The sequence below is a fragment of the Sminthopsis crassicaudata genome, chromosome 4 (genome assembly GCF_048593235.1).
Source record: "Sminthopsis crassicaudata isolate SCR6 chromosome 4, ASM4859323v1, whole genome shotgun sequence".
Lineage (NCBI taxonomy): Eukaryota > Metazoa > Chordata > Mammalia > Dasyuromorphia > Dasyuridae > Sminthopsis > Sminthopsis crassicaudata.
In genome coordinates, this window is record NC_133620.1 from 242,098,261 (window position 1) to 242,113,686 (window position 15,426).

Below are 15,426 nucleotides of genomic sequence, written 5' to 3' on the forward strand. Positions count from 1 at the left end.
TATGATTCAATTAAAAAAGATGATGAAAATAAAAATCTGATAATTAAAAAAATAGAAGAGGAAGGAAACTACAATCATGTTATATTCAAATGAAGGCTACTGGAAGTTCTACTGTGGAAGCAGTGCCACAATTTAGTTAAATATCATTTTATGATGTAGATTATATTAAACAATAGAATAGGTAGTGTCACTTTTTATTTATTCTTTTAATGTTTAGTGATCAGGGGATAAAAGTTTTTCTTTTATTCTTCCCAAAATTATTGCATTGTTACAGGATATTTGGAGATACTAAATATAGAACTTGCTTAAAAGAATGAAGTATTTTAATACTCTTACATAATTTTACATTTTAATTAAAAAATTCTGACAGTTGTCATGTCACATTTGATGGTAGAGTGAAAAGAGTACTAATGGCTTAGAAAAGCCAATTCTCTTGGCTTCATTTTCCTTATTAAGAAAGTAAAAGTTGGATTATATGATCTCTATGCTTGTTCTATCTATCAACTAGATAATCAGCAAACATTTAGGAAGCTCCTATTATGTATCAGATAGAATAAGGTACTAGAGATTCCAAATCAATTTTTGTCCTCTAAATTCATGATGTTAAAGGACAACATACATATTAAATATGTAATATTCTTTATGGAACCTAGAGAAAATAGTGGCACTTGTCAAGTAGACAATATTTAAATTGCTGGCATATTGATACTTGGAAATCTTGAATATTAATGCATTGATAGTTAAACAGTCATATGGTATAGTGGATAGCAAGTTGACCTTGCCACAAAGTCCTGGGTATAAGTCCTGTTTCTGACACTAGTTGTTGTATCTCTTTGGGAAATTTACCTAATATCTTAGTACTCTCGACAATTTTATGAGATTATAAAATGTAGAGAAACTGTTGATGTGCATTGGTATATAAAGTCTCTTCACCCAGGAGTTCCTTCTACCAGTGAAATCACAAGTCCAGGACCTATTCTTTACTGAATTTGTGAGTTGAGCTAAAAAACTTGACATTGAATTCAAATGCTTCAGGATCCATGAAAAGCTATATGTGTGGATAAAAAAATAGGTCAATGTAACCTATCTTAATAAGTAGTAAAATCAACAATAATCAGTGTAAGAAACAGAAGGTGGAACCCTGTGAATAAGGGATTATCTTCAAATTGTCATACTTTTACTCTTACACATACCTATATAATGATAGTGATTATTCCATTAGTCTCTTTAATTTTACAAAATTGATTTCACATTTGAACACTTCAAACAATAGTCAGTGCATAAGAAATACAATTGAATATATGTTGCAAAATATAATATAAATGTATGTATGTATAGCTATATATGTGTGTATATATATATATATATATATATGTATATATATATTTAAAATAAAAAAATGGGTCATTAACAATAACATAGAACTAAGCCTACCTTTCTGCATCAGATGCATTGCTTTTCCTAGTCTGTTTTTGGTTGCTAGATCTTTCCGACTTTCGAGATTGCCTGTGAAATGAGATGTTAAAAAGTACAGAAAATAAGCTAAAGTCATAATCATACAACAAAATAACAAAAAAAAAACCTGACAGATGGAAAAGTGCTATATAATTCCTCAGCAAATAGTTTTACGGAATCAATGTTTTCCAATTAAAAACCCATTTAGAAAGTGGAAATATGGATAAGAAGGACTGTCAAATGGGAAAACCTGGTATGAGAAGCAGGAAGGGGGCTCTTAATTCCATATGAAAATAGTGGAAGGTACATCTCTGAATACATCTCTGAATGGTCATTTTTCCCCCCAATGACAAGCAGAAAATGAAGTGGAAAAAGAAATGCTAGGAAAGATGATGGTGGTAGTGATGTGAGAATTAATACATCATTTAATAGTGAGAACAGAACCAAAAATCTACATTGAAAGCCAGTAGATTTCTCCAAAAGATCCATAACAAAGAAAGGACCATGGTTAAACACACTCCCTTAGAGTGAAATAAAGTGCATTCTCAAATCTAGTAATGCTGTTGCTTCCCTCTTTGTCCTACATATTTCCTATCTTGCTTATTCAATCAAAATTTTCCAAAAGTTTTTAAAAAATTAATTAAAATATCATAAAATATTTAAATTAGTATAGAGTTCTCCACAACTTAGGGATTTTGTTTCTCAAAAATTTATATAATAATTTAAGACTTCCAAATTCATTTTTTATAAAAAAACACTAAGATTAGAATGAAAATGTAGACATATCCTGCCCATACAAGAATACTTAGCTCTTGTTCCAACTGAACTATCATATATATGTGTGTTTGCAAATAAAATGTAGTTAATAAAGTTGAAGTATTAACAATTAATGGACAAAACCCAATACATGAAGATTAGGGTTTTTTTTTTTTGCTTGTTTTTTTTAATATTATGAATGTTAGTGTTTAGCCTGCTGCCTTATTTTCTAACACTCTATTCAGCATTTGTTTCCCCAGCCTCAGCTAGAGCTGAGGCTGAATATCCTGCCCTACAAATTATGCTTTACTGCTATTCCTCACTGTACCACAATCTGTCTGCCTCAATTTTTCATCCACACCAGAGGGAATTCTGTCACTGTCTTCATTTGTTTCTTATTATGCAAGAGTAGGGAGCTATGTAAGACTAAGGCACCAGAGCAAAGCAGATTTGGTACCTCAAGTTGGTGACTACTTGTTTTAAATTGCCACTTTCTGAGATTAGTTGCTTTGTAATATCAAGCTAATATCTTGCTGGAAGTGCATTATTATCGGGATAATTTGATAAAGGGACAACCCATTTTGCCTTATGACAGGCTGCATAATATAATTATCTTCAAAATAATATCAAAATAATTAAGGCTTATGAAGTCCTTCAATGATCTCATTTGATCCTTTATAACAACCTTGTTATAAAGTTGAGATTTTTACTAAAAGATAATTTTTACTCACAGGTTAGATATTTCTATTCACGTATTACAGATGTGGAAATTGAGACTTGGACAAGTTAAATAATGTGACCAGTGCCCAATTTAGAACATGAACTCAGGCCTTTCTTGATTCTAAGCCCAGTACCCTGTTCACTATGCCATCTTATTTTTCCTCCCAGATTCTGAATCTGAGAAGTGGCTACCAAGTGGTGAGAATTTGCAGAGATGGAGACTCCTGGTTGCTTGGGAATGACCCTCAACAACCTTCACAGTGACAAATCAACCATTTTTACTGCTGAATTAAGAGGATCTCATGCTATTTCTTTTTATTAGTTTACTTCCAGTTAATTACATAGTGAAATAAGGATATTTTATTCATATATAAAGATTCTTAAATCTAACATCTTGGGAAATACCTATGTAAACCTGTATTTGTTCAGAAATGGCACTGAATGACTTAGAAAACTTAATAAAGCATATCATATATTTAAAATTCTTTTCACCTTCCCCCTGCAGCTCATACAGAGACTCCAAATGATGATTGCTTAACTTAATTTTGATAATTCTCTGCATTGTGTTGTAGCACTTAACTTAATTTTGGTGAGTGTTTAAAATGTATGCTTTTACTTTAATAAGTGCCTAACTAAATTTAGACAATTCTCAGAAAGAAAAACCCCTTAAAGAAGAAAAGTCTTATCAGTTTGCAAACCATGGTTTTAATAGTGCCTGTCATTGTAATGATCAGATATTTGAGATGGCTTCAATATAAAGGATTAGTCTAAACATACTATGTCCATGTGATATCCACTATGAATAATAATGATGTCATGAATTAATATTGTGGAATTATGTGGAATCTAAAGATATTTCCTACTTTGAGATTCAGCTTGATAGATGTAGGTCTAACAATACACAAGAAATAAAACTCTAATTTTATAAATGCTTTGCTAACCAGACACACTTTGGCAAAATAAGAATTTTAATTGGCATCCTTTTAAACATTAGTTACAACATGCAATGGGTTTTTGCCAGAATGAGGTGTCACATGAAAATAATTCCCATTGGAAATAGTTTATAATTTAGATCTCTGTGCTATATAAACTTCATCATTATTATACAGAGTGGTGTTCTGGAGCCAGCTAGACCTAGGTCATGAAAACTGACAGTTAAACTTTCAGTTTGAACATGTATCTATTAGATCAACATACAGTACAATTCAGTACTTGACTTTGTGGTTTTATCTATATTTTTAAAAGTGAAGGAGAAAATGTCAATAATGTAGTTTATCTGTAAAGTATATTGGACCTAACTTCCCTACCCCTAGTCTCTGAGAGCTGCTTGTGAATCATTTACTAGAACCATTCTCTGATTAAAACTAATAAACCCTGATACCCTGAGAGAGGTAATGGCTAGTGAACCAGTCTTGGTGTCTGGAAGAGAAGGCTCAAGTTCTGTCTTCAACTCATTATGATTAAGTAACCCTGGGCAAGTCCCTTTACCTCTTAGCAAAGCCAGATAATTTTCTAAGATATGAAGCAACAAAACTGTTGCTGATTTACTAAGATAGAAATAATTTCCTTACTGAAACTTTCTGCATCAATAAAGGCCCAGGTTTTGTTTTTTTAAAATGAGTAAAACTTAGCAAAGACATTCTTATTATAAATAGTAACTATCTTCAAGCAATATCATTTGCAAAGCATTTGAGGAGTTAATTTTGACTACAGAATTAACATTTCCTTTAAAGTGGACAATTTCATAAATTGACACTATTAAGTCTCTCTTCATATGTGACATTTGAAAAAAATGACTGAAAAACAAATGAATATACTCATGGCTATAAAGTCAATGTTCTTCACTCTAGGCCTGGCTTTCCATTCACTGAAACCATCTAGTTGCCCTTTTTAATTACACCATGGATACATATTTTTACTCATATAATCAGAAAGTTCATAACATTAAGGACTTTAGGAGGACATTTTATCTCCTTGTAGGCACTTTGTAATTTATTGCCCAGTCTTCTCATTTCACAAAAGCACAGAGAGGCTAGGTTATTAGCCAAATGTCACACAGCTTTTTGTGGTAGAGAAAGATCTATAATCTAGGTCACCAGACTCCTAGTTCAGTGTTCTCTCTAGATATAGTATGCTGCTATTCTACATGAGCTCTTGCTTATCTAATGGACATCTGGGAATAATATTGAAAGAGAAGTATGGTAACCCTCAGCATTTTTAATTTGTCTCATATTATTTCTCCTAAATGGAGCTATTATTTGCTATACTCTATACATTCTTAGAGGTCTTTTTAAAAAAGAAAAACAGTATGCTATGGCAGAAATATTGTGGAATCTGGTTCTGAGATCTAGGTTCAAATTCTGCTCCTGTTGTCTTTGTTGTTGTTCAGTCATATCTAGTTGTTCAATTATTTCAGTCATGATCCCATTTGCAGTTTTCTTTGCAAAGACACTGGAGAGGTTTGCCATTTTCTTCTCCATCTCATTTTACAGATGAATAAACTGAGACAAGCAGAATTAAGGGACATTCCTAGGGTCATACAGTGTTGACATAAAGGTAGGTAATTATTGACATTTTCTAATTTTACTTTTTAGAGGAGGAGATAAAAATAGAGTTAATGATGTTTCCTACATTCTTAGAATTCATTATCTTTTCAGCTATCTAGATAATGATTTCCATCAAAACCTTCAAAATTATGTTACTGTCTGAAATTACCTTTTCTATATGTATACTTTGTCTAATGCAGTAATTCTTTCTATTTTTGCTTGCTCTAGTGACATTTCTACATTGTCATAGAAACACTCCAAAGTTAGATTTCAAATGTTGTTCCTCAAATGTTAGAAATGGGAAAAAACTGTGCTATATACATCATTACAGATCTTTTCTAAATGTTCTTTGATTGTCCCATCCCCAAATCTATACATTTTAAGACAAGTTGACAAATTAAGTCACTTGTTGAACTTTTCTCAGATACTATTTTTTTTTCTTATTCATTGCCTAATGGCTCTCTTTTGACAAAGTTTCTCCATGATGATATTGAAAATGGAAAAGGCCTTCCTATGAATGATGAAGTTATACTGATACTTATTTGCAAATTATAATGCTGGAATTAATATACAATTCAAACCTCCAAAATGAGAACTGTTATAATTTTAAAAATAATTTTTGATCTGCCTACATACACATTGCTATTATTCAATAACTTCAGTTGTGTTTAACTCTTCATGAACACATTAGGAGTTTTCTTGGCAATGATACTAGAGAGATTTGCCATTTCCATCTCCAACTCATTTTACAGAAAAAGAAACTGAGCCAAAGAGGATTAAGTTGTTTGGGCAGGGTCACACAGCTAGTAGTAAATGTTGGAGGCTAGAATTGAATTCAGGTTTTCCTGACTTCAGGCTCAGTATTCTATCCACTGAGTCACCTAGCTACATCACTTACACATACACACACACACACACACACACACACACAGACACACACACACATATATATGTGTATATATATATATATATATATATATATATATATATATATATATATATATATATATATATATATATATATATATATATATATATATATGTGTGTGCATATATCCATAAATATAGGAAAAAGCAATGGATAAAGAATTCCTATTGTACAAATTATGATAGATGGTTGGGTGGACACTATATAATGGTAAAACAAAAAAAAAAAGATTGCTTTGAGCATGATGGGATCCCTCTTGTGGAGGATTTAGAAGACAAGGGTGAGAGCTACAAGATGAGAAGTCATAGATGGAATGCAATCTATACTGTTGGGGAGTGTGTCTACATTAATAAATTCTTTTAAGGGAAAATTTCATTATTACTTATTTAAAATATCTCTTTGGTTCTTGCCAACAGGCAGGACATATTATATTTGATCATAGACACATTTCCAAAATAACACAAAAGCACTGATTTGGGCAGCAATCTATTATATGAAAATATTTTAAAAACTAATGATAATTTGTAAACTGCTCAAGTCCATTACGGAATCATCATATATGGTCCATTCAATGAAGCAAAAGCTGAAAACATTCAGATATTATGATAAAGTTTGCTAATATTATAGGCATTTCTATTGCTAAAAAATAACAATTTTTTTTAAAAAATTGAAACTGAAATTTGATAAATAAGAATACCTCTGTGTAGTTGCTGGTTTATCACTTTGATGGCTTATACTGTCTTGTTTAGGAATGCAAGACTCCATCATCCGGGTCCTTCTTTATTTGGGGAACATAGAATTGGATTTGGATATAATGGATAGAAACAGAGAGATGGTCACATGCAATGAAGATGGCCACATGCAATCAAAAGCCAGAAAACCACATGCATATACATTTAGCTGTCAAATACCAAATAAAATTTCTGATGCCTTTACAAAGATGATTTTCTTTTGTGTAGATAAAGAATATTTTTTGAAAAAGCAACATCTGCAAAGGATGATGAAAAGCATGAAAAATGGTTAAATGTTGCACATAGTAAGTGATTATCCTGAATCATAACTGTGATTAATAATAAATTGTCTTCATAAAATAGAATCTATATAAAAAGCCCCTTAAGGGAAAAAATGTTCATTTAGGTGATTTGATGAGGTCTAAAGATCTAACTTTGTTTTCATCAATAAGAGTGAATTTAGCCACATCAAATCAACTTGTTCCCTGGCCTTCTTGGTCTTAGGCTCCTGTGATTAACACCTAAATGGAGAGTAGACATAACCAAAGGACATATAAAACAAATTGCAGAATGAAACCTGATAAGCAGAATTTTGCTATGTGAACTCACTAATTAATTTTAAATAATCAATAGAAAATGAAGCATATTGCTTTGATTTTATTTCTCATCTTCACCTTCTTCTACCAGTCTCTTCAAGTTTCATAAGATCTAGGAAATTTCAGCATATAACTGGGTTTACCCACCAAAACATTTTGTCGATGAAATCACTTTATGATGCCACTATATAGATCAAAGCTTTTTAAACTGTTGGTTACGGTCCCATATTTTTATAACAATGCACATGTCAAAAAATTATGATTTATTATCAATTAATGCTTGATTTGTATACTTAATTATATATTTATAAGCCTGGAGTTGTATAAAAAATTTCCCAAATGAGAATGGGTAGCTAGTAGAAAAAAGTTTAAGAAGTCCTAGTGTAGATGAATACCCCAGATAGCTGTAACTAGAATATTTGAGTTAATGGTTCCATCAAAAAAACAAAAACAAAAACAAAAACAAACAATAAACAAGCAAAGAAGGTTTAAAAGAAATTTACAAATGTATTAGGAAAAAAGTTTTGTCCTGAATAGGACTTAACAGTTTGAAATATTTAAAATACTAATAAATAGGTCATCCAACATTTATCAAGCTATTGATATGTGCAAGGCAACATAGAAAGCCCTAAAGTGGATACAGTTCAAAAATAACATTAATATTCCTAACCTATATTTTAACTTGAAAATACTTGTTATACTTAACTATACTCATTCCTGGCTTAGGATCAATCACAAAATAGAGAAAAAAAAATCAATTATTGATTTTTAAAAAATTACATGATGCTAATGATAATTACCATATTTCTACTCATATTTTTTTAAATCATTTTAAATATTGCAGCTAAGCCCACATTTTGTTCAGAGGCAGAAACACAACTGGAGCACACATACACAAAAGCAGTTTTAAGGAATTTAAAGAAAGCTATTTTCACAGTGAATCTTTGTTTTAAGAACATCAAGTTCTCAACTGGGTAAATTATAGCATATTAAAAATAGCATCCATGCCAAATAGACACTGACACTGAAATAGCAAAGTTAAAAGGCATTCCTTCATCTTGCAAATTCATACTCTTTCCCTCCCTTTTTTCCTTCCCCCCCAACAGTATAGCTGCCAAATATTCAGTATATACTTAAAGGTCAGAAATACCAATCTTATTTGTATTAGTGTCTTACAAATCTCCAAAGACTTAATTAAAAACAAACAAACCAACAAACAAAAAAAAAAAACTACAATATATGATTTAAAGTGGTTAGAAAAGAGAACTTTTACAATACTATTTTTCTAATAATGGACTAAAATATAGAAAAATTTAAATAGCACAAAATAAAGTGTTTCAAGTTGTTTAAGCTTTAAGCACAGTGTGAATTTTGATAGCAAAACATTTTGAATGTTATCATTTTATCTTTCCTACATATCCTGCCTCAATTGCTTAAGATATACTTTAATCCATGTGAAAAAAGAAAATATATCCTAAATTACCAAAATATGAGAGTCATTTATTTTATAATGGATATAGAGCAGGCCTCAAAGTCAAGAAAGTATGTAGTTAAGCCCAGTCTCTCTTATATGCTTGCTCTTCGGGCAAGGGACTTAACATTTTGGTATTGTGAAGACAAAATTTATCAGATTCAATCAACTAACAATTTAATAGTTAACATAGATGTGTGTGTGTGTGTGTGTGTGTGTGTGTGTGTGTGTGTGTGTGTGTGTGTGTAGTTTTTTCTGCTCTTTGCAATTATTATCTCATTTTATGATCAAAAAGAGCCCTGAAATATTATTCTAATAGATGAAAAAACTGAGACAATGATTAGCTCAGATTCACATGGTGTCTGCAGAAAGATTTGAACAAAGATCTTTTTTACTTCAAATTCAATGCTCTTATCTATAGCACCATTTAGTTGCTATCAAATAAAGGTGGATTTGAAAAGAGATGTTCAATACATATCAGTTGTTTGTAGAATATTCACTACTAAATGTATTTAGGAGCTCATCACTTGGGAACTTTTCACTGATGATACCAATCACATGCAATGTAATTTTTGTCTATGTCCTCCCATGTATTCAATTCTGAGGCTCAATTGTGCTGGATACCTCCCTGGCTTTCTTTTGGTATTTACAGAGTATTCTGATTGTTCACCTGCCATCCCTTAATCTTGCCATATAACTATCCCAAAATAGTCCAGATTCTCTTCCCATCATGCAATTCACTGAAGGTATCTTCCCCTTCCCTCTCCCCGACCCCCACCCAGTCCTTTTGTTTTCCTTGTTGATAACATACTGGAATTGTAATTCTTTGAAGGTGATAGTAAGTTTATCTTAACTGCCACATAGAAATGCAAGAAAATAAGTATTGAAAAGATGGACCTTTGTTTCATGGGAAGCTCATTAAAGGAGCTTTTGCAATTTCCTGAAGGTAATGAAACTCATTCTCTTTTTTTCACTTCTATCTGTATTTTACTATTCATTGACACTGTCTGTTCCACATATGCATGCTGGTGGGGCACACTGAAAGCTCAGCAATGGATATTTTCTTTCCATTTATTTTTCCTGCGTGGATGGACATGTCAAAGGTCTTTGAGTTTTATAGCTATTTCTCCAAAAGTTTTGTAATATACTAAAATTTAACACAATCTATACAATATCATCTGTGAAAGGAACACCTAGAAGTCTTCACTATTCACAGGAAATTCTTCTTCAACCTGGACTTGATGCTTCACTTTGTCAAGAATAGGTAAGGCATAGGCACATTTCCCTTTTTTGTGCCTCACTTGAAAGTATTGAACAGGATAATTTCAGTTATTTCTTTAAAGAAGTCTGGAATGTTTTTGATATTTATTTAATATTTTGATGAATACTTTTTTAACAGAGATACTTTATGTTAAAATACACTATATCTTTTACTGAAATTTTCTTAAATAATCAAGTGATTACCATGATGAATTTTTATTATTCCTAACATTTTCCAGTCTTTGTAAAGTAGTAGAGATATGGTCCATTGCAACATATTACTTTCTGGTTGTTTTCAAATAATTTCTTCCATTAGGATGCCCTTGATTTTTGTACAGATAACCTATATTAATTTTTGCTTATGTGAAAGTAAGCATATATAGTAACAGTACTTATGTTCTCTTTTATTAAAATAATCTGACTTTTCTCAATACCATTGGTATTGAGTGGTGATGGAACACATCACAAATCCTGATGTTCTTATTGCTCTCTTAGTATCCAGTCAGTAAATTCATGTCCAGCAAGTATCTTCTTGATTCATTTGATCTAATATGACTGCTGCTTATCTTATTTTTGTTCTCTGTCAGCAAAGCCAGAACTATGATGTGAAGATTCAAATAGGGTTCTTCAACCATCCTTGATTGAGTAGAATTTGATATATTGGTATTTGCATATCTTTCCAATTTATTTCCACCTTCCAATTTTTAAAATCTTTGCTTAATTGAATATCTTTATAATCCACTGATTCTCTGGACTTTAGCTTATGATTATCATCTTTCTTTGTTAGAAATTGGGAATGAATTTATATTGTAAAGGCAGCATTCTTTGCAAACCATCTCTCTCTATTTGACAAGTCAAATGTTTCTTTTATAAGATACTTTCCAGGCTTTCTTGAACTTTCTGTTGTGGCAATTAATTTATGTTATTTAAACTTTTTGATAAAATTAGAATAGTTGGTGCCAATTTTATTTTATTTTTTTACTCATTTGCTTGCAGAATATGTTAACCAAATTCAGAGAAATATGTCACTAGAAATCTTATTGGCCATCAAGTTCAAATTATAACTGCCTGATCTTGGAAAAGTCACTTATCCTTCTGAAGTAATTTCCTCAGAGTTAAAAATGATAGTGATATAAGATCCTTTCTTTATCAATATTGATGTCACTTCTCCTCCTTTAAAAGCCTTTACAATCTTGAATCATTTAATTCTCTCTGGGTTAATGGTTTTTTGATCTGGCTATACCCAGTAAACTATCTATAAAGAAAGTTATAAACTGCAATTGTTTGACCTTCATTCTCAAAGACAGTCATGGTATCAGGGAAGTGATGCCATGACATGCAAGTGAATTGGATTTAAGTAAAGAAGAGCTATGTAAGATAACCTACCTCACTTTCTCTTCCAGAGCCATCTGGGTCTAGTGGCTAAATATAGATTAAGCCGATCAAATCAGATAAAATATGTCCAGTGCTTTGCAAACAAAGATAAACTTAATTTTGAATATTTACTACCTGGATTAATTTCATTTAAAATAAGCATGTATGTATAATTGAGTTTTAAAAAAAAAACTTTGGTGTCCTTTTTCCATTTTAGAAACCAAGGAAAAAGTGTATTATTTTCTTTCTCTCCTCTTACATGTATCTTAAGTATGTCAAAGAAAAGTTTACTGATAACTAAAACCACTAAAATTCAAACAAATAAAATACAAAATAATGAACCATAATTTTTGGCAGAAAATACATAATCCAATGTGTCTTTAAGCAATATTTAAAGTCTTTAATAAGATCTGACTTTTGAATTACATTTTAAGAATTGAATAAATTTTCTCCAATACTAAAAGGAAAAAAAAATCTAACATTATATGACAAACTATCAGAAATATTTAATTAAATGCATATTTAAAATAGTATAATAAGTCCAAAAATAGATTGGAAGAAGAATAAAACAACTGAGATTAGAAGCAATGGAAGATGTTGTGACCCATGGGAATCAGCATGAATGGAAGCACTGGCATTATTTAGTCAAACCAAACTTGCCAGAAAAATTGATCCTGTATAATGTTTACCTTAAAAATGAAAATATGAAATATGTCACTCCCCTCTCTCTTTCACATACCAGAGCTTGTCAGCAATAATTCTGAGAAATGAGACAATTAAGACTGATTCACTGCCTGAGAATAAAAGAAACAGACTCTGCAGCAGAAATTAAGGTATTATAAAGCACCTGAGGATACAAATGGATGATTTTTAAGATTGTTTTAGAATTGAAATCAATGTTAAAATATTTGCAACAAGATTAAAGAAAACATGGTTCATTTGGCATCTGAATAGTATCCCTGAATGCTCACCTGGGTTACATCTGTGAGTATTCTGAGGTGCTGTATATTAATGGAAAGCAGTCAGGGATAGAATCACAAGGATTTGCTCTGAGCTCTTGGCAGTAAGCATGTAATGAATTCATTTCAAATATATTCAAATTTTGTAGGTGACTTTTCCATTAGGAGGAATTGACTAGTACCTGTCATCCTCAGGAGATGCATGCTGGATTTGAATCCTGGGACTAGTAGGTCTTCGCCTATCTAGGGAGGGGGAACATCTACCCCTGTTTATCCAATGAATAAGACAGGAAAAAAAAAAAACAGGACATTTAGTATTTCCTTAAAGTAAAAGATATGTGGCATATAGGGAATGGAAAAAGTATCACCAAAAGGCAAAATGCTTTTTTCTAACTTCAAAATTATGTACTTAAAATATACATATATATATATATATATATATTCTAAGATGGACACACCATTCTTGAATAAATTAATAATTATATTACACAATAGGATAACTAAAATCTACAACTTATTTCCATATTTAAAATGGTAAGCACTCCAAAAGTTTCACTTGAGAAAAAGCTTGATTCAAATTTTAAGGAGTTTTATTCTTTAGTTGCTTTCTTTTTGCTTATATTAGTTTTAAAATAAATTGAGAATATAGCTTAAACTTTAAAATACAATCAGAATAATTCAAAGAAAAGCAATAGTTTTATGAATTCACTTCAATTCTCATGAGAAGGCAGAATAACACCTCTCATCTGAAATATATTAGAATCCTATATATTTTGAAGAAGCAACTATCAAAGATGGATTTAGGCACAAGTAGTATGGAACCCCAACAATTGTAAAAGGTCTTTGCATTTATTTTCTGAAGAACATTTTTCATTTTTCTAAAAATTAGATTGAAATTTTAATATACATACTCTGTGAAACTAAATGGATTGGGGGAAGTGTTAGGGGAAAGATACCTAGACTGAGAAACAGGATGTCTGATTTCAGACCTGATTTGTAGTAACTAACTCTATGACTAGTTTTGTTTTTTCATTTGAAAAATGAAGATCTATAACTTTTATCTCTAAGGTTCCTTTTAGTGCTAAAACTCCATCATCCATATTATAAACTATGAATAATCAAAGATATATGTATGTATACATGTATCTAAATATACACATATGTATACACACAAATACATATCCAAAATGGATCAGGGCAAACTTTGGGAACTGGGAATGCCCTCCTTGAGTTTTAGTGTAAGGAAGAATATAGGCAAGAACCTTGGCCCCGGTGTGAGATGCTCTTGGTTCAGATCCTTGTTGGACCACTTGCCATCTGTATGGCTTCAGGAAAGTCATTTAACTTCTCTGGGCATCCTTATCAGGTAAAATGAGGAGGCTGGACTAGATACTCACTTGATATTATAATCGACTAAGGTCAATTATAGCTATCAATCTGATTTTCATGGCAATAGGGAAAAAACTCATTTAGGAATATGACTAAGAGGTATAAAAGGACTATGAACTACTTGGAAATATAGGACACTATACATGACTCTCTTTCCTACATACAACAGCTACTTTTAAGTAGGCAACTAAGTAGGTCACTCAGGGACCTATGTCATTAACAGCCTACGTATAAACTACTTGCTTCAAATAAGTATATATCTCTGAACATAATGAAAGAGAGTTTTTGTTTATTTATTAATTTGGGGAATATGTTGGTGAAGGAAAATAAAGAGTTTAGGCATTTTGCTCACCTGACTCTGCCACTCTGGTTATTCATGTGACTTTGTAGAAGTCAAATAAACTCTCTGGTCCTTAGTTTCCTCATTCCTAGAGGATGCTAGGAGAATGTAAGCTTCTTAACAGCAAAAATTCATTTTAATCATTCTATCTAGAGTGATTACTCTAATGCTTGGTACTAGTAGGCATTTAATGAACACTTACTGCATTGTAAGAGAAAGTTAATGGAAGAGACAATAGAACAGGATGTGTTATTAAATTTAACTTATGCTAACAGTATTTATATACTTCAGTAATTATGCATTGTAAACTTAAGTCCTTTTAAAACCTAAAATATATTGCATTTACATGATAACTTAATGTTTGCCAAACCCTACATAAAGTCAAACTTAATAAAGATTTGCCTTTTCTGCTGACTTCCATACATAAAAAGACACAATTGCCAGAATTTTACAGATCTGTTGAACTTTGTGATGTTACTCTCTTTAAAAGTTATTTCCAATGTTGTAGAAGCTCTGAAATATGGTCTAAAAACAATTTAGCTTATATAGAAATCTTATCAATATTATTTTGTTACAAGATCATTTTAACTTGGTCATTATGAATAAATTTGCTTCTTGAGGCCAAATCTCAGCCCAGGGATTGTTCAAAGAAAGAAAGGAAAAAAAAAGAAAACACCATAATTATACACCATGGAGAACTAGGAGGAGAAGTTGAACATTTAGGAAACATTTTAGAATGCATGCTGTTAAAAGGTAATTTTTCTAATACAGTGATTAAATAAAGCATAATAAATGTTGCTGAATACTCAAAGTCCTTCGATATGCTGATATGCAAGCAATTAGGCAGCTTCATTTTTTCTTATATATTGGATACCCTAAAAGAATGCTAAATTCTTAGTTA

General features: G+C 31.2%; 1 protein-coding gene across 46 annotated transcripts in view; it reads right to left on the reverse strand.

Moving 5' to 3' along the window:
* RIMS1 (regulating synaptic membrane exocytosis 1) overlaps window positions 1-15,426 on the reverse strand; it is a 621,810-nt gene that overhangs the window by 173,880 nt on the left and 432,504 nt on the right. For 21 of the 46 annotated variants that reach the window (XM_074310539.1, XM_074310538.1, XM_074310541.1 and 18 more), the window contains one exon: window positions 1,435-1,506. In XM_074310539.1, the coding sequence (XP_074166640.1) occupies window positions 1,435-1,506 (72 nt within the window). Of the gene's footprint in view, window positions 1-1,434; window positions 1,507-7,102; window positions 7,184-12,978; window positions 13,063-15,426 lie in introns of all 46 variants that reach the window. The other 25 variants (XM_074310533.1, XM_074310537.1, XM_074310503.1 and 22 more) reach the window with 3 other exon arrangements.